The following is a 24,266-nucleotide window of genomic DNA, read 5'->3' on the forward strand; positions in this document are numbered from 1 at the left end:
TAACAATTAGTAGCGAGTAGCGAGCTGAATGTAGATAAAAGTAGCGGAGTAAAAGTAGCGTTTCTTCTCTATAAATATACTCAAGTAAAAGTAAAAGTATGTTGCATTAAAACTACTCTTAGAAGTACAATTTATCCCAAAAGTTACTCAAGTAGATGTAACGGAGTAAATGTAGCGCGTTACTACCCACCTCTGATTGTTAGTAATCACGGAGGGTGATAACCTATATTTGTAGCCAAAATTCATTCACAGTAAAAGTTATATAAACATGAATAGTCAGTAAACAGCTGGACAAGTCTTGTGATTTTAACATTATTAATTAGGAAAACGTCGGACCAATAGTGACATGTTTTATGCGGCGCTAATGTTGTGTTTAATTTAGCAGCAAGGAAACATTTGGGGATTTTACAAACACTTTTGTTATGTTTGTCTAAGAGGAGCATCGACATTTGCATTTCAAAATATGGGAAATCTCCTGAAAATTTGTAAAAAAAATGTGATTTCTCTACATCACAATGCTTAGCCCGCTACTCAATTGTATACATTTTAATAACAGTTTATGGATTTGATGCATTGTAAGGTTTCCTCGTGAGGAACCCTGAAATATAGCCAACATTTGAATGAAAACAATTCTGAGCTCCTTCACTTAGCTTATAGTTGAGATATTTTTCAAGCTGGCTGACATCATTTCTGTAACATCCAGGAAGAAAGTACGAACTGTGAGTTGCTGCCTGCTCCTCTTTACTTATCTAATAGCTCTCCTATTTGTCAATTTACATAAAGCTTGGATTTTTGGCAGATGGATGTCTTCATGTCCATTAATCTTTGTCCATCCATCCATCTTCTACTGATCCGTCGCCTCGTTATTTGATTGATTCATGCAACACAAAACTTTGGGCGCTCCTCAGATGAGCTTGTTGCGGACGGAGGCTTCTCTAAGACCCGAACGCTGCGGTAGCAAAAACAGATAAAACAGGAGGAAGAGACTAGGGAAGAAGGACACAAACTGGAATTCCCGTCCAAAAAATGGAAGTTTTGACAAGTCAAGCAGAGCAGATGTGCTGTAGGTGACCAGCGCCGCAATCGAGCAGACCGGAAGAGAATTCTCACAAGAACTCAAATAAATGCCCTGTCAGATATAACATATTTGGGGAGAATTATTCACAATGAGAGTATTTTATTTTAATTACATTATTTACTCCAGCAAAAAGGTAACTTTTATATTTATATATATATATATATATATATATATATATATATGTATGTGTGGGAAAAAAATCACAAGACTATTTCATCTCTACAGGCCTGTTTCATGAGGGGGGGTACCCTCAATCGTCAGGAGATTTTAATGGGAGCATTCGCATATCATGGTTTATATAGGGCACAGAGTGGGTGGGTACAGGCTGGCCTAGGGGCGTGGTGATTGGCTCATGTGTTACCTAGGAGGTGTTTCCGTCTATGGCGGCATGTTGTTACAATTTCGCTGCGCTTGTTGAGGGATGACAGGTCTGGACGGTAAATAATAAACAGTTTCTCTTTCAAGCATAGGTTGCATCTTTTATTACCACTATTGTAAGGTGTGCTGGATGCAAGAATTTGCCATGTTATTGAATATTCAACATTATAATTACAACATATATATATATATATATATATATATATATATATATATATATATATACATTAGAGATGCGCGGATAGGCAATTATTTCATCCGCAACCGCATCAGAAAGTCGTCAACCATCCGCCATCCACCCGATCTAACATTTAATCAGAACCGCACCCGCCCGTTGTTATATATCTAATATCGACGATGCAAGGCATTAGTGAGGTTATAAAGCTTTTGCCTGTTAAAGAAAGGAGACTAATCCAATGCAGCACAGACATTCGCGTGCCACGCTGTCACGGCCCAGACGCACACCAGTGCGCAATCATATGGGAGCCGCGCTGAGCGCACCTCCAAGCGCGTCTCGCTGCCGGCGACGGCCGGGTATGGGCCCGACGGTCCAGCGCCATCCATTTTCAGGGCTAGTTGATTCGGCAGGTGGGTTGTTACACACTCCTTAGCGGGTTCCGACTTCCATGGCCACCGTCCTGCTGTCTATATCAACCAGGGTGAGCCCCACCCCTTTCGTGAGCGCACTGCGCGCGGAGTGACCCCTGTTACGCGCCCCCGGCAACGGGGGTGGCGGGCAGGTAAGCCGCGCGGGCGGAGCGCGCGGAGTGACCCCTGTTACGAGCCCCCGGCCACGGGGGTGGCGGGCAGGTAAGCTGCTTACCTGCTGCGCGTGACGCCGGCCACGGCGAAGGCGGACGAGGCGGGGTGTCGGTGCGGTGGGCGCCGTGGTGACCCTGGACGTGCGTCGGGCCCTTCTCGCGGATCGCCTCAGCTACGGCTCCCGGTGGGGCCCTCTCTGGGGAAGGGGCCTCGGTCCCGGACCCCGGCGAGGCGTCCCTTCTCCGCTCCGTAAAAGTGTCCATCTCTTTTTTTTTTCTTCTTCTGTTGTGGCATATGCAGCAGGTGCCTGCTCGTTTTTCGTATGTGGGTAACAACATTTAACTATGTATATATATTTCCGAATTGGTTTACCTGCCACCCGCCTGAATCTATTTAAAATCTAATTTTTTTTAATTTCAACCGCCCGACCCGCGGATAATCCGCGGACTCCGCGGTTGTGTCCGCAAACCGCGCATCTCTAATATACATATATATACACACACACATATATATATATATATATATATATATATATATATATATATATATATGTGTGTGTGTGTGTGTGTGTGTGTGTGTGTGTGTGTGTGTGTGTGTGTGTGTGTATATGTATATATATATATATATATATATATATACACACACACACACACACACACACATATATATATATATGTATATATATATATATATATATATATATATATATATATATATATATATATATATATATATATATATATATATATATATATATATATATATATAGATAGATAAGAGTGAGATACGTCAAAATGACAAATATTTGTGGCAATAATGGGTGGATCCCAAATGCAGACGTATTTAAGTAAAACTACCCTGCAGAAGAGTCGCATAATTACTGTTTTACAGTGGCGTCTAAATATAGAAGTTTGGAAGTTCCCATCTGAGTTGTGGTCGGCCAGCAGTTCAAAGACCCAAGTTGGGAGCGTGCTGGCGGCGGCGCTGCTTGATTATACTCCGCTGAGGGTGGACGTCTGCCCGCTGTGGTCACGCTGGCTTTAACTTCAACACAGCACAGGAATTCCAGGTGCCGATCTTCCAGCGACGCCATTCTTTGGCTTTTGTTTGTATCTCCGTGTCCCAGCTCTAAAGCTCACTGCTGACAGCCACACTCAGTCAAGTGTCGCTGTTGTTGATGTGCGAGCTTATCGTTAGGAAGTCAAGTGTCGGTGTTGTTGATGTGTGAGCTTATCATTAGGAGCGGGGGTGGTGCTCTTAAACGGGATTCCCAGCTTCCTGTCCTGTTCTCACCTCTTTGAAGAGTCAGCCAAGCCCTCCTGCTCAGCTGCCACTGATAGCATACCTGCCAACTACTCCGGTTTTCCCGTAATTAGTACGGTTTTCATCAACCTATTCCGGGTTACGGTTGCAGTGATAAAAAATACGGTTTTTCATTAATTAAATTTCTTTTTTTTTTTTTAAAGTTTTATTCACGAAATCGCGTAACAACAATGACAATCGACACTGCTTCCCGTAACTTCCTATCGAGCCATTCCGAATGCCATGTGTAACACGGGTGGGAAATAAGCCATATTTCCTCTCATGACATTTCCTCATATTACCTGCGCCGTTTCCACGTTTAATCTCGCGAGTTTAACACACGCGCTCACGTGACCCGCTGCAGCCAATCACGCTCTATAAAATCCAGCATTCCAAGATGGCTGCCAGGCGCGGTGGCTAAGCCTGGGGACATATGAAGCCGGTATGTTTTAAAGTTGTCGTTTGCTTGCATATTGTAAAAACAACCGTCCAACATTTTACAACTAATTGTAAACTTGTAGGTGCCGAACATCAGGGACGTGTTGCGACGAGAGAGTGTGTCGATGATAAGATATTAAGCCGAGTTGGTAAGTGAATCTGTTTGCTAATAGTAGCGACTAGCCGTACCCATGTATTTCCTATGGGCGGTTAGCATCGGGTTTTAAATCCCGTTTCCTCCAATGTTTCTGATCCGATTGAATTTATATTTATGTCGAGTCTTTATTTTGGGTATTTACATATGGTAACTGAGTGTTGTGGCGTTTTAAGGCCATTTGCACTTTTTATGCTATGGTAAAGACAATGAATGAATACTGCCGCTGGTGTGCGGTTACACCCGTCATAGTGACGTCACTATTATTGTTAATGTTACTCCCGTCATAGTGACAACTGTTAAAAGTGTTTATAGTATTTATGCTTTCAAGTCCAAGTTGAAGAAATCTTGTTAAATGTTGACAGCATAACTACCAAAATACAGAAGTATGTCCTTAATATTTTTGCAGTGCTATTTCTGTTGAAAAGTTCAAATGATTACATTAGAGATGTGATGTGCCACTTTTCAAGTGTCTGATGGCTTAAATTAATTTTCATTAATTTTTCATATTTTGAATTCTTTTGAAAGGCTTACAAAAAAACTACATTTGAATTGTAATTCCATGCTATTGACAGGACTATTAATTTTAATGAAGTTAGCTTACCATGTTTACAGTATGATAATTGTGATAGAAATGTGAATTTGGGGCACAGAATATTTTTTACAATTGAACAAGGCAGTGGATTATACAAGCTTGGACAGAAAGTTAATAATGACACCAATTTTTTTTTTAATGGAATTGTTTAGTACTGTTTTACCATTTGTTTACTGTAAAAAGTGTTTATACTGTTTATACTTTCAATTAACAAATTGAAGTCTTGTGAAAGGTTGACAGGATAACTGGCATTAACTGTCAAAATAATTTCAAACTATTGAAGTTACCTTACAGAATAAACATGTCAATCAACCCATATGATTTTTGCTGTAATATTTTTGTTTTGAAAAGTCACTGTGACTGATAGAAAAGTGATGGTTTTAGCAACATTTTAACCTGTCTGAATGCTAATAATCATTTTGCGTCGGGGGGCGAAGCCTGAACCCCCCACCAGGACTTTGTCCTGGACCTACCGGGGCCTGCGGCCCTTGGACCCTGGCTACTAGGTTTTTCTGATTTCAAAAGTTGGCAGGTATGTGATAGTACTCACAACCTACCACGGGCATGATAGTACTCACGACCTACCACGGGCATAATAGTACTCACAAACTACCACGGGCATGATAGTACTCACAAACTACCACGGGCATTATAGTACTCACAAACTACCACGGGCATTATAGTACTCACCAACTACCACGGGCATGATAGTACTCACCAACTACCACGGGCATGATAGTACTCACAAACTACCACGGGCATGATAGTACTCACAAACTACCACGGGCATGATAGTACTCACAAACTACCACGGGCATAGGTAGGCTGCCTTTTTCATTGGAAAATGGACATGAATATTTGTCGCTCTGGGGTTTTAGTTTATTATTACGTTATTACTAAGGCTGTCAAATGAACAAAAGATTGAATCACGATTAGTAGCATTTTCCCTGTAGTTATCACGTAGTCCATTGTGATTACCATATTTTTTGGACCTTTGAGCGCTGAGAGAAACATCGAGAGGTGCCATCTTTGCTCCAAATGACATGAAGTCTAAATAAAGTTATAAGCAACTCATTACCTTCCAATAAAACATGCCTTTGTTGCGTCAAAGTATAATTTTGGGGCAATTCAGTGGCCATATTTGATGCATTCATGCAGTGTTCAGTCACCAGTTGGCTCTCTAGTATGCTCCCGCCGGCAGAAAATACACAACAACCAAAAATAAAGGTATTAGCCTCATTTTGCCTAAATCCTCAACATTTTCGGACCAACAACTTGACTTGTGAATGACAAAACAATCAAACAGGCACTTGGCGAGTCTAAAAAAAAAATCAGTGTGCGAATCGATCAATTTAAAAAGTATTTGGCAGACTCACAGAAAGAAATGTGTGACTTATATTTTAATTGGGATTCCAATAAAGATTGTACTCACAGTCCCAAGACGAGCCACGGTGGGGAGCAGCTTTTAAGCTCCCACCTGCTACAAACTTTCCTTTCCAAGTTCAGATAACCCTCCAAAGCTGAGATCAACGTCTGTGTTGGCGAGGCACTCGCGGGGAGAGAAGGGTGTCACTACCTGTTCAATTCTACATGCCACAGCCATATGTGGCTTCTGGTCCAATAGTCTTCTGAAATCTGGTCTTAACAATGGCAAAAGTAGGTCTTCAGAGGATGAACGGGTGCTTTGTTAGCAACACGGCATGCAGCAAAAAACTCTTTAAATGAAAATAAATGTCTGGTAAGGAAGTGCAGCACATCATACGGGCAGCATCAAAGTCGCTAGCAATCATGGCGCTCTGAAGTCACATGACTTTCCTTTGACCAATCATTGAAGAGATCGCCTGGGTTGGCCATACTCTCTCTATACTAGAGATGTCACGGTATGAACATTTCTTATCACGATTATTGTGACCAAAATGATCACTGTTATTATTATCGCGGTAAATGTTCTAAAAGTACTTATACTGAAGTCTTTCGAACAAGTTTTATTTAAAAAACACAAACACATTCAAAATGATTTCCTTTGTAGAATAAACGTTATAACATTGTTTCATGTATTCTTTAAGTAGAAGTTAAATGTCCACATGAAAGCAACACAAGCATTGTAAACAAAGTAATATAACAAACAAAATAACAACATACAGTAAATAAATACAAATACATGTGGAAATTGTGCAAGATAGCACCTTCTGGACATAGGGGATAAACAAATGTACCGTATTTTCCGCACCATAAGCCGCCCTGGGTTATAAGCCGCGCCTTCAATGAACGGCATATTTCAAAACTTTGTCCACCTATAAGCCGCCCCGTGTTATAAGCCGCATCTAACTGCGCTAAAGGAATGTCAAAAAAACAGTCAGATAGGTCAGTCAAACTTTAATAATATATTAAAAACCAGCGTGATGTGGGCGCGCATGGAGTCGTATATCAACATGGACGGAGCTGCGTGAAAAAAGCCACCCGGCCTCTTCGCGTAAACTTACCTTAACCACTCGCTCATCTTTTCTTCATCCATCCATCCCTTCGAGTTAGCTTTTATGATGACGCCGGCTGGAAAGGTCTCTTTTGGCAAGGTCTTCCTTTTGAATATCACCATGGGTGGAAGTTTTTGGCCATTAGCATGGCAAGCTAGAACCACAGTGAAGGATGACTTCTCATTCCCTGTGGTGCGAATATTCACCGTACGTGCTCCCGTTGTATCCACAGTGCGGTTCACAGGAAGATCAAAAGTCAGTGGAACCTCGTCCATGTTGATAATGTTCTCTGGCCGGATCTTTTTTTCAGCTATCTTGTTTTTACAATATGCACGGAAAGTAGCCAGCATTTCTTGAAAGTCTTTAGGCAGTTGCTGTGAAATAGTAGTCCGTGTGCGGATGGAGAGATTGCGTCTTTTCATGAACCGGAAACCTGTCGCTTAGTAGGAGCCATTTTGTGGTCTTTACAGATGTAAACACACAAAGGAAATGAAACGTAATATCCGCGCACTTCTTCTTCTTCTACGGGGGCGGGTGGTTGCTTACAGTAGAAGAAGAAGCGCTTCCTCTTCTATGGGGGCGGGTGCTTACCTTGGCGGTTGTTGCGTAGAAGAACAAGCACTTCCTCTTCTACGGGGAAAAAAGATGGCGGCTGTTTACCGTAGTTGCGAGACCGAAACTTTATGAAAATGAATCTTAATATTAATCCATATATAAAGCGCACCGGGTTATAAGCCGCACTGTCAGCTTTTGAGTAAATTTGTGGTTTTTAGGTGCGGCTAATAGTGCGGAAAATACGGTAAGCATTTTGCAAGATGGCACCTGATGGCCATAAGACGTAACTGCACTTTTTGTCCATTTAGACCAGGGGTCAGCAACCCGCGGCTGTAGAACCACATGCGGCTCTTTAGCGGCGCCCTGGTGGCTCCATGGAGATTTTTCAAAAATGTGGCCGTTTTGTCCTACTAATTTCTGCGGACCTTGAACTCACCATTGTGTGGACTGTGACTCAACAGTTTGTTTATATCCATAACTTTCTCCGACGCTGTGTTTTATGCCGGTCTCATTTTGTCCACCAAACGTTTTATACTGTGCACGAATGCACAAAGGTCAGTTTTGTTGGTGTTATTGCATGACTGCAAGCTAAGTGATGCTAACATGCTGTTTAGGCTAGCTGTATGTACATTTTGCATCATTATGCCTCGTTTGTAGGTATATTTGTGCTCATTTAATTATGTGTTTAGTTTATTTTTCCATGTTTCATAACACATTATCTGTATGTAATATTGGCTGCATTTCTGATAGTTGTTTGTGCGCCATGTTGTTCCAGACCACAGCAAACATTACTTTGCTTGCAAAGATTGTAATTAATCCATTAGAAGAACACAGCCTGCCGTTTCCTTTAACTTGGACACACACATCTATACCTTAGGCCATTCTAAGACAGTTATTTCCAGGAGTTATCTCACCCTCTGAGAAGTTTTACTAATGTTTTTCAATGTTTTAAAAATGTTTAGCATAAATATTTCAACATTTCTGTTAACAAAGATTTGCATCAGCCTGCGACACATAGTTATTTTGATAGTAGGCTAATATAGGCTTTTAATTTCTTGCGGCTCCAGACCGATTACATTTCTGTATTTGTGGTCCAATATGGCTCTTTGAACATTTTGGATTGCCGACCCCTGATTTAGACAAAAAATAGTGTTCATATTTGGGTCCTGGTCTTATACACAGTTCTGCATGATTATGGCCAAAATAATAATCAAGATTATTTTGGTCATTATAGAAATCACAATTATTATTCAGGATTATTCATTATATTAGGTGAAACAGTGTTAGGGTGTGCACGTCCATCCATCCATCCATCCATTTTCTACCGCTTATTCCCTTTGGGGTCGCGGGGGGCGCTGGAGCCTATCTCAGCTACAATCGGGCAGAAGGCGGCGTACACCCTGGACAAGTTGCCACCTCATCACATGGCCAACACAGATAGACAGACAACATTCACACTCACATTCACACACTAGGGACCATTTAGTGTTGCCAATCAACCTATCCCCAGGTGCATGTCTTTGGAGGTGGGAGGGGCCTATCCCCAGGTGCATGTCTTTGGAGGTGGGAGGGGCCTATCCCCAGGTGCATGTCTTTGGAGGTGGGAGGAAGCCGGAGTACCCGGAGGGAACCCACGCAGTCATGGGGAGAACATGCAAACTCCACACAGAAAGATCCCGAGCCCGGGATTGAACCCAACACTACTCAGGATCTTCGTATTGTGAGGCAGATGCACTAACCCCTCTCCCACCGTGCTGCCCGGGTGTGAACGTGTAATTTGTATTGTCTAATGAAAAGACTATCCATATATTTAAAGACAAATATATATTTTTTCATTAATAGTATCAACGTGTCAGCTTTTTCTCATTACATGATGTCTTTATCTTTATTTTTACATTTTGTGTACATATGTACATGCGGTATTGTGACAGATCATTTAAGAGCCATAAAATATGAACAAAATGCTATGTCACATACCGTATTTTCCGCACCATAAGGCGCCCTGGGTTATAAGCCGCGCCTTCAATGAACGACATATTTCAAAACTTTGTCCACCTATAAGCCGCCCCGTGTTGTAAGCCGCATCTAACTGCGCTAAAGGAATGTCAAAAAAACAATCAGATAGGTCAGTCAAACTTTAATAATATATTAAAAACCAGCGTGATGTGGGCGCGCATGGAATCGTATATCAACATGGACGGAGCTGCGTGAAAAAAGCCACCCGGCCTCTTCGCGTAAACTTACCTTAACCACTCGCTCATCTTTTCTTCATCCATCCCTTCGAGTTAGCTTTTATGATGACGCCGGCTGGAAAGGTCTCTTTTGGCAAGGTCTTCCTTTTGAATATCACCATGGGTGGAAGTTTCTGGCCATTAGCATGGCAAGCTAGAACCACAGTGAAGGATGACTTCTCATTCCCTGTGGTGCGAATATTCATCGTACATGCTCCCGTTGTATCCACAGTGCGGTTCACAGGAATATCAAAAGTCAGTGGAACCTCGTCCATGTTGATAATGTTCTCTGGCCGGATCTTTTTTTCAGCTATCTTGTTTTTACAATATGCACGGAAAGTAGCCAGCTTTTCTTGAAAGTCTTTAGGCAGTTGCTGTGAAATAGTAATCCGTGTGCGGATGGAGAGATTGCGTCTTTTCATGAACCGGATCCCTGTCGCTTAGTAGGAGCCATTTTGTGGTCTTTACAGATGTAAACACACAAAGGAAATGAAACGTAATATTCGCGCGCTTCTTCTTCTTCTACGCGGGCGGGTGGTTGCTTACAGTAGAAGAAGAAGCGCTTCCTGTTCTATGGGGGCGGGTGCTTACCTTGGCGGTTGCTTGCGTAGAAGAAGAAGCACTTCCTCTTCTACGGGGAAAAAAGATGGCGGCTGTTTACCGTAGTTGCGAGACCGAAACTTTATGAAAATGAATCTTAATATTAATCCATATATAAAGCGCACCGGGTTATAAGGCGCACTTTCAGCTTTTGAGAAAATTTGTGGTTTTTAGGTGCGCCTTATAGTGCGGAAAATACGGTAATTGGTTTTCAAATATGCACCTGGGGATAGGTTGATTGGCAACACTGAATGGGCCCTAGTGTGTGAATTTTGAGTGTGAATGTTGTCTGTCTATCTGTGTTGGCCCTGCGATGAGGTGGCGACTTGTCCAGGGTGTACCCCGCCTTCCGCCCTATTGTAGCTGAGATAGGCTCCAGCGCCCCCGAAGGGAATAAGCGGTAGAAAATGGATGGATGGAAGTAATGTCTTTTTGATATCAATATAAACCACACAGCAATTTGGCTAATGAAGATAAAATCAAACAAGCAAGCGTCTTATCTCCAACAACACCTTATGGTTCAGTGCAACAGTTTGGCCTACAAAAATTAACACGAGTGATACCTCTTGCATCTAATACACAATCTTTGTGCCGCACTGACAACTCAGCATGTTGACACTTCACAGCCTGCGTTCAATTGGATGAGAGGAGAAACATTTTAGCTGGTGTTGATGTTACTGGAGCACTGACAAAGTTAGCAGTTGAATAAAGGATGAGAGTGGACATCCCAGTAAACAAACTGAAGACTTTATAAACAAGTTGTGGCAATGTTCCCGACACATGCTAACTTTTAGTCACAGCAGCTGTGTGAAGGACTCTGTTTTCTCCTTCTCTGTATACTTTTTGAGTGGGACAAATGCGTCTGTCTTGAATATTGTCCACACCTGTCGCCATCTGATAACAGCCGTGCGCTATCAAAGGCACGTGGAGGCTCCAGGGTCGTCATGCGAGTGGAATTAAGTCAAACAAAGCGATCGGCTGGAGGGAAACTCTTGCCATGTTTTCTCAAGCCAAACGCCGCGAGTACCGTATTTTCCGCACCATAAGGCGCCCTGGGTTATAAGCCGCGCCTTCAATGAACGGCATATTTCAAAACTTTGTCCACCTATAAGCCGCCCCGTGTTGTAAGCCGCATCTAACTGCGCTAAAGGAATGTCAAAAAAACAGTCAGATAGGTCAGTCAAACTTTAATAATATATTAAAAACCAGCGTGATGTGGGCGCGCATGGAGTCGTATATCAACATGGACGGAGCTGCTGAAAAAAGCCACCCGGCCTCTTCGCGTAAACTTACCTTAACCACTCGCTCATCTTTTCTTCATCCATCCATCCCTTCGAGTTAGCTTTTATGATGACGCCGGCTGGAAAGGTCTCTTTTGGCAAGGTCTTCCTTTTGAATATCACCATGGGTGGAAGTTTCTGGCCATTAGCATGGCAAGCTAGAACCACAGTGAAGGATGACTTCTCATTCCCTGTGGTGCGAATATTCAACGTACGTGCTCCCGTTGTATCCACAGTGCGGTTCACAGGAATATCAGTTGCTGTGAAATAGTAATCCGTGTGCGGATGGAGAGATTGCGTCTTTTCATGAACCGGATCCCTGTCACTTGGTAGGAGCCATTTTGTGGTCTTTACAGATGTAAACACACAAAGGAAATGAAACGTACGGTAATATCCGCGCGCTTTTTCTTCTTCTACGCGGGCGGGTGGTTGCTTACAGTAGAAGAAGAAGCGCTTCCTGTTCTATGGGGGCGGGTGCTTGCGTAGAAGAAGAAGCGCTTCCTGTTCTACCGGGAAAAAAGATGGCGGCTGTTTACCGAAGTTGCGAGACCGAAACTTTATGAAAATGAATCTTAATATTTATCCATATATAAAGCGCACCGGATTATAAGGCGCACTGTCAGCCTTTGAGAAAATTTGTGGTTTTTAGGTGCGCCTTATAGTGCGGAAAATACGGTACGCATGCTGAGACTTTGTTTCCAGCAAGTGAGCAAGGTTGCCTTAAATCAGACCTGGGCAAATGAAGGCCCAGGGGCCACATGCGGCCCGTTAAGCTTTTCAATCTGGCCCGCCGGACATTCCCAAATAATTTTTTTAAATCTTTAAGACGGAAAGTGTAGCTGCCATTATGTTGTGCAACAGACCGTATGTCTTCAACTATACAAAGTATTTCAGTGGTTGGAATCTGCGCTTTTGCATGATATACTGGTTACTATGGTCATCTAATTAGTTACTATACTCATCTAATTAGTTACTATGGTCATCTAAGTGACAGCAGCTCAGGCGAGGCACGAAGCAGTGTGGGTGGGGAGCATTTCCACAGAGTGTTTCCAGAGCGGCCAGCCTGACATGTGGGTGTCAGGGACAGACGCAGAAGGAGATTTTTACAACAAAGTTCTAAAGCTTAGTGATATATAACATATATCACATTGTAGATGTTTTTTTTTGTTAGCCTTCATGTTCATCTTTCGCTGTGTTTGTTACATTTTTGTTGCATTTCGCTTGCTTGTAAAATATATTGATCAAGAGGCGGTGTGATGTTCATATGTGGTCAATATTCAGTGTTTTATCCTTCATAGTTAATATTGTAAATCACATTCTTTATTTCCTACCAGCACGTCTTCCTATGAGGAAGCAGGGCCTGGGGAATCTGTGGTGGGCTCTCCTATTTCTGGGGCTGAGGTTGCCGAGGTAGTTAAAAAGCTCCTCGGTGGCAAGGCCCCGGGGGTGGATGAGATCCGCCCGGAGTTCCTTAAGGCTCTGGATGTTGTGGGGCTGTCTTGGTTGACAAGACTCTGCAGCATCGCGTGGACATCGGGGGCGATACCTCTGGATTGGCAGACCGGGGTGGTGGTTCCTCTCTTTAAGAAGGGGAACCAGAGGGTGTGTTCCAACTATCGTGGGATCACACTCCTCAGCCTTCCCGGTAAGGTCTATTCAGGTGTACTGGAGAGGAGGCTACGCCGGATAGTCGAACCTCGGATTCAGGAGGAACAGTGTGGTTTTCGTCCTGGTCGTGGAACTGTGGACCAGCTCTATACTCTCGGCAGGGTCCTTGAGGGTGCATGGGAGTTTGCTCAACCAGTCTACATGTGCTTTGTGGACTTGGAGAAGGCATTCGAACGTGTACCCCGGGAAGTCCTGTGGGGAGTGCTCAGAGAGTATGGGGAAACGGACTGTCTTATTGTGGTGGTTCGCTCCCTGTATAATCAGTGTCAGAGCTTGGTCCGCATTGCCGGCAGTAAGTCGGACCCGTTTCCAGTGAGGGTTGGACTCCGCCAGGGCTGCCCTTTGTCACCGATTCTGTTCATAACCTTTATGGACAGAATTTCAAGGCGCAGTCAGGGCGTTGATGGTATCTGGTTTGGTGGCTGCAGGATTAGGTCTCTGCTTTTTGCAGATGATGTGGTCCTGATGGCTTCATCTGGCCAAGATCTTCAGCTCTCACTGGATCGGTTCGCAGCCGAGTGTGAAGTGACTGGGATGGGAATCAGCACCTCCAAATCCGAGTCCATGGTTCTCGCCCGGAAAAGGGTGGAGTGCCATCTCCGGGTTGGGGAGGAGATTTTGCCCCAAGTGGAGGAGTTCAAGTACCTCAGAGTCTTGTTCACGAGTGAGGGAAGAGTGGATCGTGAGATCGACAGGCGGTTCGGTGCGGCGTCTTCAGTAATGCGGACGCTGTATCGATCCGTTGTGGTGAAGAAGGAGCTGAGCCAGAAGGCAAAGCTCTCGATTTACCGGTCGATCTACGTTCCCATCCTCACCTATGGTCATGAGCTTTGGGTCATGACCGAAAGGACAAGATCACGGGTACAAGCGGCCGAAATGAGTTTCCTCCGCCGGGTGGCGGGGCTCTCCCTTAGAGATAGGGTGAGAAGCTCTGTCATCCGGAGGGAGCTCAAAGTAAAGCCGCTGCTCCTCCACATCGAGAGGAGCCAGATGAGTTGGTTCGGGCATCTGGTCAGGATGCCACCCGAACGCCTCCCTCGGGAGGTGTTTCGGGCACGTCCGACCGGTAGGAGGCCACGGGGAAGACCCAGGACACGTTGGGAAGACTATGTCTCCCGGCTGGGGAGAGGGAGACATAGAACGACTCGGGATCCCCCGGGAGGAGCTGGACGAAGTGGCTGGGGAGAGGGAAGTCTGGGCTTCCCTGCTTAGGCTGCTGCCCCCGCGACCCGACCTCGGATAAGCGGAGGAAGATGGATGGATGGATGGACATTCTTTATTTTCATGTACACTCTGGGTGTCTCATTCATTAAGACAATTTAAAATTCCATTCCGTTTTTTAAGGCGATCTGTCATAACATTTTTAGCAATCAGACATTATTGTGAAAAATCAGATATACCGGCCCCCCAGACACATTTTTTTCTATAAATGTGGCCCCCCGAGGCAAAATAATTGCCAGGCCTGCCTTAAATGAATTAGTTTTTGTTTTTTTCTGTAATTAAACGGTATTACTAGCCTTCTGGAATTTCACAGCAATTTATCACAATACCTCTTACCGTTACACCCCTACTCTATACACGGCTCTTGTCTCTTTACAGCGCCACAAGTTGGCCACTTCTCCACACTGTTTTCACACAGTGACTCGTGGAGACGACCTTTTTTTGAACCCGGCAAAAAAAATGCAACCCAAACTAGGGATGTCCCGATCCGATATTTGGATCGGATCGGCTGCCGATATTTGCCAAAAATTGCGTATCGGCAAGGCAAGGGAAAATACCGATCCAGATCCAGTTTAAAAAAAACTCCGGTCCGTGTTTTCCAACACACCGATTTAAATAATACATTCCACTTTTCTGCTGCTCCGTAATTTCCATTCCGCATTTTCCAGCACACCTTCAACACATCCACATGTCTGTGAATTCTCACGCAGTTGCTTTTAGCTGCTGGCATTACACGACAGGCTCTTCTCACTCTTTCCTGTGTCTCCCTCTCACAGACAGCAGCGCACCTTCTTACACACGTCACATACTGTCACGACACACGTCACATACTGTCACGTCATACGTCACATACGTATACGTCCTCCCCGAGCAGAGAGGTCGCAGCATGGCTAACGTTAGCTGTGATGCTAGCGCAGCCGTGCGAGCAACGCCCCCTCTAAGGTGCTCGCCTGTGCAATTGCGCACTGTTTAAGCGTCCTCTGCGCATAGCAAATCTATGCCACGCACAAAATCTAATAAAAAAATAAGCGCATAACAATTTTCAACACACCGACACGACAGAGAAAACAGTTTTCGTCATCATTGTTCAAATATTGTGACGTCTGTCGAGACGCTTATCTCCATTCGGTGCCACACGCCCACACCATCAAAATGCTGAGGCAAAAATTTCCGCATCAACACCGTATGAAAAAATTAGTGATTTTTTTAGTTGTGATTTCCTTCTCTGCATGAAAGTTTAAAAGTAGCATATATTAATGCAGTATGAAGAAGAATGTTTTAATGTAGACATGCAAGCCTTGAAAGAAAATTTTGAAAATCAAGACTACATTTCCTGCAAATGGGTGCATTTCTACCCTATATTTTAACTTTAGATTTATTCTCATATCAAACTCTTTTGGCTGTCTTTTTGACACTTACATCCGGCGCCCCCCTCCACACCCTGGATTATAAATAATGTAAATAATTCAATGTGATTATCTTGTGTGATGACTGTATTATGATGATAGTATATATCTGATAGTATATATCTGTATCATGGACCCCGACTTAAACAAGTTGAAAAACTTATTGGGGTGTTACCATTTAGTGGTCAATTGTACGGAATATGTACTTCGCTGTGCAAACCTACTAATAAAAGTCTCAATCAATCAATCAAAACACATAGAATCATCATACTGCTGTGATTATATGCATCAAGTGTTCATTCAAGGCTAAGGCAAAATATGGAGATATATATTGTGTATCGCAATATGGCCTTAAAATATCGCAATATTAAAAAAAGGCCATATCGCCCAGCCCTAGTTCAATGATGCCATTTCTGTTTGTCATGTATAATTTTGTCTATTTTGTGTTTATCCTTGAATAAACAGGTCAGTTTCTTGTTACCAACCATTGTGTATTATTCAAACTCCCCTAATTCAGCTGGCTAGTTGTTATCAAGAGTACTAAAACCCTTTTCAATATGATTCTGACAACTAAGTAGGCTAAATAACTTTAAAGTTTAATACATGCTCGGATAGGCCGGTATCGGTCAGTATCGGTATCGGATCGGAAATGCAAAAACAATATCGGTATCGGATCGGAAGTGCAAAAACCTGGATCGGGACATCCCTAACCCAAACGTTGCGGTGTGAACAGAGTGTGAAAATGTGTGTCCCCTAACAATCAAGTTGAATACAGTATCTGCCGTCTCTTGTCTGCTTTCAGAAGTATCCAGTGCTGCCTTACCTGATCTTTGTGCTGAAGCAGTTCCTGCTGCAGAGAGATCTGAATGAAGTCTTCACGGGGGGAATCAGCTCCTACAGCCTCATCCTCATGGTCATCAGCTTCTTGCAGGTACATTGTTTCTGTCCCAGTACTTGTTAACATCCCACTTCAAATCTCTTTACGCACTCTGTCCTCAGCTTCATCCTCGTATCGACGCCAGGAACCCCAACGAGAACCTGGGGGTCTTGCTGATCGAGTTTTTCGAGCTGTACGGTCGCCATTTTAACTACTTGAAAACAGGGATTCGCATCAAAAATAGAGGTGCCTACATTGCCAAAGACGAGATGGCCATGACCAACGGTTACAGGCCGTCCATGCTGTGCATCGAAGACCCGCTGCTTCCAGGTGGGATTTCCGTCAACATACAATTGAACACTTCACGGTTAGTGTGAAATCTACATTGTACTGTTTCTTTGAATATGCAGGCAACGACGTGGGCAGGGGCTCCTATGGCGCCATGCATGTCCGACAGGTCTTTGACTACGCCTACACTGTCCTGAGTCACGCCGTGTCGCCGCTCGCTCGCTCGTATCCCAACAAAGAATCTGAAAGGTCAGAACACAATCCGCTCGTTACCACAGGTCTGGATGAAGTTTTGCCTCATTCCTGTGAGAATCCTGTGTGTGACTGGTGGACAAGCTGCAGTGTGCTCAAACAAGCACGCATCTGTGAGCAGATAATACTGTATCATCTCTTTCTCTTCCGGACTTGTCAGGTGTTCACATGGCGGAAACGCCGTTCTTCACGCACAGAAAGTATTATTAAGTGTTAAACATTATTTCTAGACAGCAAAGAGGTGGAATTAAACAAGCTCAGCTTCTTCCTAATCCTTTTCGGACATCTTAGATGGTGAAACTGTACACTTCGTTGTTGTTATTAGGGCCCGCATGGCCCATTGCATAAGGACTCCCACAGGGAGTCCTTATGCAATGGGACATAGGGACCTATTGAATTTGTAAGGTTTTATTCTTTCTTTCTTATTCTTCCGCCGCCTCTTTGAGCACTAATTTGACCCACTTAACATGCTTCAAAACTCACCATATTTGCCCCACACATCAGGACCTGCGAAAATTGCCTTTTAATAAAAAAACCGAACCCCAAAACTTAAAATTGCGCTCTAGCGCCCCCTAGGAAAAAGAAAAACAGACTGCCTGTAACTCCTACTAGGAAGGTGGGAAAGACATGAAACAAAATCCTCTATGTAGGTCTGACTTAGACCTAGTTTTCATAATTGTATATCCTTGGGCTAAAATCAACAGGAAGTTGGCAATTCCCCCTTCAAGACAAAAAAGTACTAAAAACAGTCACTTTTGCCTCTTTGAGCTGTAATTTGACCCCCTTAACATGCTTCAAAACTCACCAAACTGAATGCACACATCAGGACTGGCAGAAATTGTGATCTAATGAAAAAACCTAACCCCAAATTTAAAAATTGCGCTCTAGAGCAATTATTGAATAAAACGGAGAAAAAACTGCTCCTCGGAAGAAAAAAATGACAAAACTGCCTGTAACTCCCACTGGGAAGGTTGGAGAGACATGAAATAAAATCCTCTCCGTAGGTCTCACTTAGACCTACATTTCATAAATTGACAACCCCCAGCAAAAATCTACAAGAAGCTTGCTATTCCCCCTTCAACACAACATTTTTGTAAAAACCGGTCACCTTTCTTCAAACATTATCTCCTCTGAGCGTGTTTGTTGTTTCGGCTTCAAACTAACACAGGAGAGAGATTAAACCCTTTTGATTAAAAGTTATCGAAAGAGTTTTAATACCGGCTCCGGTTTGGATTTTATGACCTTTCAAAGAGCCGCTGCGCTGATGCTGCTGTTTTTTCAAGAAGGCTGCTTAAAAGCAGGAAGCACCAGCGTGCCCACACAATGCAGACAAGGTAGGTACACTACGCAAAAGTATTGGGACAATTCGGACTAAAAGTAGACAAAAGTATTGGGACACTTATGACGAAAACTGAACAAAAGTATTGGGACACTTAGGACTAGCACCTGCCAAAAATGCGGGCCCGACCAATGCTGCTTGCAGCTTTAATTTATTTTATTATTTTCTTTTACTAACCATTGTTTTTGTTTTTTTTGATTTGGGTTTATTTTTATTTTAACATATCCGAAATAAATATTTACAATACAAAAACTCTTTAAAGTACCAGTGGGGTGGAAAAACAAGTTGCCTCTATATTGAAGCTATTATTATACATATCTGATTTATGACATCAAAAGGCTTACACAGTTTGCGAGTAAATAAATATGATCAAAATAGTATCAATCTCCACAAATCCCTTCCCCTTCAACAACAATGCTAATCAAGCAGACTTTGTGAGAGCAAACCACGATGACTTTGGGGAAAATGATGATCCAGGACCTTGTATTTTTGAGCCTAAACACTAAGAGGATGAGCAATAAGTGTTGGAAGCCAAGTGCTAAATGGATGCAGCTCTATTGAAACACTATAGCATCATGTAGCATTGCTAGGTGCTAAACATACAAACTAACCATAATAAAACAATCACTTACTGTAAGATTTCCACTCTCGCTGGGATGGCGACTGACTGGACGCTCACATAATTTCGATGGTATCAAGATTCAATCGCAATCCTCACGAAGAGTTAAAAAAGTACCGTATTTTCCGCACCATAAGGCGCCCTGGGTTATAAGCCGCGCCTTCAATGAACGGCATATTTCAAAACTTTGTCCACCTATAAGCCGCCCCGTGTTATAAGCCGCATCTAACTGCGCTAAAGGAATGTCAAAAAAACAGTCAGATAGGTCAGTCAAACTTTAATAATATATTAAAAACCAGCGTGATGTGGGCGCGCATGGAGTCGTATATCAACATGGACGGCGCTGCGTGAAAAAAGCCACCCGGCCTCTTCGCGTAAACTTACCTTAACCACTCGCTCATCTTTTCTTCATCCATCCATCCCTTCGAGTTAGCTTTTATGATGACGCCGGCTGGCAAGGTCTTCCTTTTGAATATCACCATGGTTGGAAGTTTCTGGCCATTAGCATGGCAAGCTAGAACCACAGTGAAGGATGACTTCTCATTCCCTGTGGTGCGAATATTCACCGTACGTGCTCCCGTTGTATCCACAGTGCGGTTCACAGGAATATCAAAAGTCAGTGGAACCTCGTCCATGTTGATAATGTTCTCTGGCCGGATCTTTTTTTCAGCTATCTTGTTTTTACAATATGCACGGAAAGTAGCCAGCTTTTCTTGAAAGTCTTTAGGCAGTTGCTGTGAAATAGTAATCCGTGTGCGGATGGAGAGATTGCGTCTTTTCATGAACCGGATCCCTGTCGCTTAGTAGGAGCCATTTTGTGGTCTTTACAGATGTAAACACACAAAGGAAATGAAACGTACGGTAATATCCGCGCGCTTTTTCTTCTTCTACGCGGGCGGGTGGTTGCTTACAGTAGAAGAAGAAGCGCTTCCTGTTCTATGGGGGCGGGTGCTTACCTTGGCGGTTGCTTGCGTAGAAGAAGAAGCACTTCCTCTTCTACGGGGGAAAAAGATGGCGGCTGTTTACCGTAGTTGCGAGACCGAAACTTTATGAAAATGAATCTTTATATTAATCCATATATAAAGCGCACCGGGTTGAAAGCCGCACTGTCAGCTTTTGAGTAAATTTGTGGTTTTTAGGTGCGGCTAATAGTGCGGAAAATACGGTAGCTTATAAAGTCATCTTGTTTTTCCACTCTACTCCTACTTTAAATTAAACTTAGACTTCCTTTTTATTGTCATTCAAATGTGAACTTTACAGTACAGATAAGAAGGAAATTCCGTTGCATTAGCTCATGGTAGTGCAGGATAAAAAAAATCAATAAGGTGCAGATATAAATCAATAGATTACTGTACAGATAAATATATCGCACTTTTTCATGTGCATCCACGTTTATGGATGTATGTTACCGTATTTTTTGGAGTATAAGTCGCTCCGGAGTATAAGTCGCACCGGCCGAAAATGCACAATAAAGAAGGATAAAAACATATATAAGTCGCACTGGAGTATAAGTCGCATTTTTTGGGGGAAATGTATTTGATAAAAGCCAACAGCAAGAATAGACATTTGAAAGGCAATTTAAAATAAATGAAGAATAGTGAACAACAGGCTGAATAAGTGTACGTTATATGAGGCATAAATAACCAACTAGTATGTTAACGTAACATATTATGGTAAGAGTCATTCAAATAACTATAACATATAGAACATGCTATACAATCTGTCACTCCTAATCGCTAAATCCCATGAAATCTTATACGTCTAGTCTCTTACGTGAATGAGATCAATAATATTATTTGATATTTTACGCTAATGTGTTAATAATTAACAATTATTAACAATTCTGGACCACCATCCGCCGCCTCAGGAAGGGGAAGCAGTGCACTATCAACACCGTGTATGGCGAGGATGTTGTTCTGCTGACCTCGACTGCGGATGTTGTGGATCGGTGGAGGGAATACTTCGAAGACCTCCTCAATCCCACCAACACGTCTTCCTATGAGGAAGCAGTGCCTGGGGAGTCTGTGGTGGGCTCTCCTATTTCTGGGGCTGAGGTCGCTGAGGTAGTTAAAAAACTCCTCGGTGGCAAGGCCCCGGGGGTAGATGAGATCCGCCCGGAGTTCCTTAAGGCTCTGGATGCTGTGGGGCTGTCTTGGTTGACAAGACTCTGCAGCATCGCGTGGACATCACCATTGGATTGGCAGACCGGGGTGGTGGTTCCTCTCTTTAAGAAGGGGAACCGGAGGGTGTGTTCTAACTATCGTGGGATCACACTCCTCAGCCTTCCCGGTAAGGTCTATTCAGGTGTACTGGAGAGGATAGTCGAACCTCGGATTCAGGAGGAACAGTGTGGTTTTCGTCCTGGTCGTGGAACTGTGGACCAGCTCTATACTCTCGGCAGGGTCCTTGAGGGTGCATGGGAGTTTGCCCAACCAGTCTACATGGGTTTTGTGGACTTGGAGAAGGCATTCGACCGTGTCCCTCGGGAAGTCCTGTGGGGAGTGCTCAGAGAGTATGGGGTATCGGACTGTCTGATTGTGGCAGTTCGCTCCCTGTATGATCAGTGCCAGAGCTTGGTCCGCATTGCCGGTAGTAAGTCGGACACGTTTCCAGTGAGGGTTGGACTCCGCCAAGGCTGCCCTTTGTCACCCATTCTGTTCATAACTTTTATGGACAGAATTTCTAGGCGCAGTCAGGGCGTTGAGGGGATCTGGTTTGGTGGCTGCAGGATTAGGTCTCTGCTTTTTGCAGATGATGTGGTCCTGATGGCTTCATCTGGCCAGGATCTTCAGCTCTCACTGGATCGGTTCGCAGCCGAGTGTGAAGCGACTGGGATGAGAATCAGCACCTCCAAGTCCGAGTCCATGGTTCTCGCCTGGAAAAGGGTGGAGTGCCATCTCCGGGTTGGGGAGGAGATCTTGCCCCAAGTGGAGGAGTTCAAGTACCTCGGAGTCTTGTTCACGAGTGAGGGAAGAGTGGATCGTGAGATCGACAGGCGGATCGGTGCGGCATCTTCAGTAATGCGGACGCTGTATCGATCCGTTGTGGTGAAGAAGGAGCTGAGCCGGAAGGCAAAGCTCTCAATTTACCGGTCGATCTACGTTCCCATCCTCACCTATGGTCATGAGCTTTGGGTTATGACCGAAAGGACAAGATCACGGGTACAAGCGGCCGAAATGAGTTTCCTCCGCCGGGTGGCGGGGCTCTCCCTTAGAGATAGGGTGAGAAGCTCTGCCATCCGGGAGGAGCTCAAAGTAAAGCCGCTGCTCCTCCACATGGAGAGGAGCCAGATGAGGTGGTTCGGGCATCTGGTCAGGATGCCACCCGAACGCCTCCCTAGGGAGGTGTTTAGGGCACGTCCGACCGGTAGGAGGCCGCGGGGAAGACCCAGGACACGTTGGGAAGACTATGTCTCCCGGCTGGCCTGGGAACGCCTCGGGGTCCCACAGGAAGAGCTGGACGAAGTGGCTGGGGAGAGGGAAGTCTGGGCTTCCCTGCTTAGGCTGCTTCCCCCGTGACCCGACCTCGGATAAGCGGAAGAAGATGGATGGATGGATGGATGTGTTAATAATTTCACACATAAGTCGCTCCTGAGTATAAGTCACACCCCCGGCCAAACTATGAAAAAAAACGTATAGTCCGAAAAATACGGTATATTGTCTTTATATTCCAGCCACTTAATCCATTTTTGGGGGGAATTGAGGGGATTATTATGATGCGTTCAAGAGTCTTACGGCCTGAGGGAAGAAGCTGTTACAGAACCTGGAGGTTCTGCTACGGAGGTTGCGGAATCTCTTTCTAGAGTCCAGCAGTGAAAACAGTCCTTGGTGGGGGTGGGAGGAGTCTCTGCAGATTTTCTGAGCCCTGTTCAGGCAGCGGCTTTTTGCCATCTCCTGGATAGGAGGAAGAGGAGTCAAATGAGGGATGAGGCAAAAAGTAATCCAGACCATACATAGGAAGAGCACCCACTGAGACTTAATCTCTTTCCTCTAACTCTGGCAGCACCTTAGGAAGAATCATCAGGCTGACCCAGGAAGTCATCGAGTACAGGGAGTGGATCTTCAAGAAGTGGGGGGTCAGGGATCTGGCACGGACAGATAACAGAGGTGCCATTCTTCAGACGTCAGCATCCACCTTCTTTGCCCTAAATCAGCGGCCAGCGTTAAACTCTGTGGTACCTCTCTAGTGCCGACGCCCAAGGAGGCGGGGTCTGAGCAGGACCCCAGCTGCGTGGGCTCAGAGGAGCAGCAGAGGGACTCGGTGTCCCCGCAGAGCGCAGACTCACCCATGTCCATCTCCAGTCCCCAGCAGCACTCCTCCTCGTCCTCCTCGGTCTCCTCGCTCTCAGGATCAGATAATGTGAGTTCAATTTTCATTTCTACATACGCGCACTTCCTTATGGACTTGGCCAGGGCTGCCTCACACAAACTAAATCAGACACAAAGTATAAACATCCACATTGAGACTCAGTTAGAAACTTTGAGTTGAGTTTGAATGACCAGTGTGGATCCCCAGCTCTGCATTGAATATAAAAACACATGACACTGACTTCCGACTTTTCATCTTTCGTGTCCATTTGTCAGGACTCTGATTCGGCGCCGCCATGTGCTGTGCCGCCGCCTCCTCTGCCGACATACCCGTCATTCACGCCGCTGGGCCTCGCTTTCCCACCTGGGTTCAGTATAGGCACAGGCAAGCCCACAATGGGGGGGAACCACCTGCTGTTGCCTCCAGGCTCACAGGTAAAAC

The 24,266-nt window shown here is 44.4% G+C and overlaps 2 protein-coding genes across 2 annotated transcripts in view; both read left to right on the forward strand.

The window, feature by feature from the left end:
* Nucleotides 1–24,059, forward strand: part of tent4a (terminal nucleotidyltransferase 4A) — a 45,762-nt gene extending 21,703 nt beyond the window's left edge. Inside the window, exons 6-11 of the mRNA XM_072915628.1 lie at nucleotides 16,945–17,073; nucleotides 17,142–17,349; nucleotides 17,430–17,556; nucleotides 23,520–23,623; nucleotides 23,704–23,876; nucleotides 24,033–24,059. Of these exons, the coding sequence (XP_072771729.1) occupies nucleotides 16,945–17,073; nucleotides 17,142–17,349; nucleotides 17,430–17,556; nucleotides 23,520–23,623; nucleotides 23,704–23,876; nucleotides 24,033–24,059 (768 nt within the window). The remainder of the gene's footprint in view (nucleotides 1–16,944; nucleotides 17,074–17,141; nucleotides 17,350–17,429; nucleotides 17,557–23,519; nucleotides 23,624–23,703; nucleotides 23,877–24,032) is intronic.
* Nucleotides 23,731–24,266, forward strand: part of adcy2b (adenylate cyclase 2b (brain)) — a 281,820-nt gene continuing 281,284 nt past the window's right edge. Inside the window, exons 1-2 of the mRNA XM_061982391.2 lie at nucleotides 23,731–23,876; nucleotides 24,101–24,259. Of these exons, the coding sequence (XP_061838375.2) occupies nucleotides 24,121–24,259 (139 nt within the window). The 5' untranslated portion in view covers nucleotides 23,731–23,876; nucleotides 24,101–24,120. The remainder of the gene's footprint in view (nucleotides 23,877–24,100; nucleotides 24,260–24,266) is intronic.

This window comes from Nerophis lumbriciformis, linkage group LG21 (assembly GCF_033978685.3).
Source record: "Nerophis lumbriciformis linkage group LG21, RoL_Nlum_v2.1, whole genome shotgun sequence".
NCBI classification, from domain to species: domain Eukaryota; kingdom Metazoa; phylum Chordata; class Actinopteri; order Syngnathiformes; family Syngnathidae; genus Nerophis; species Nerophis lumbriciformis.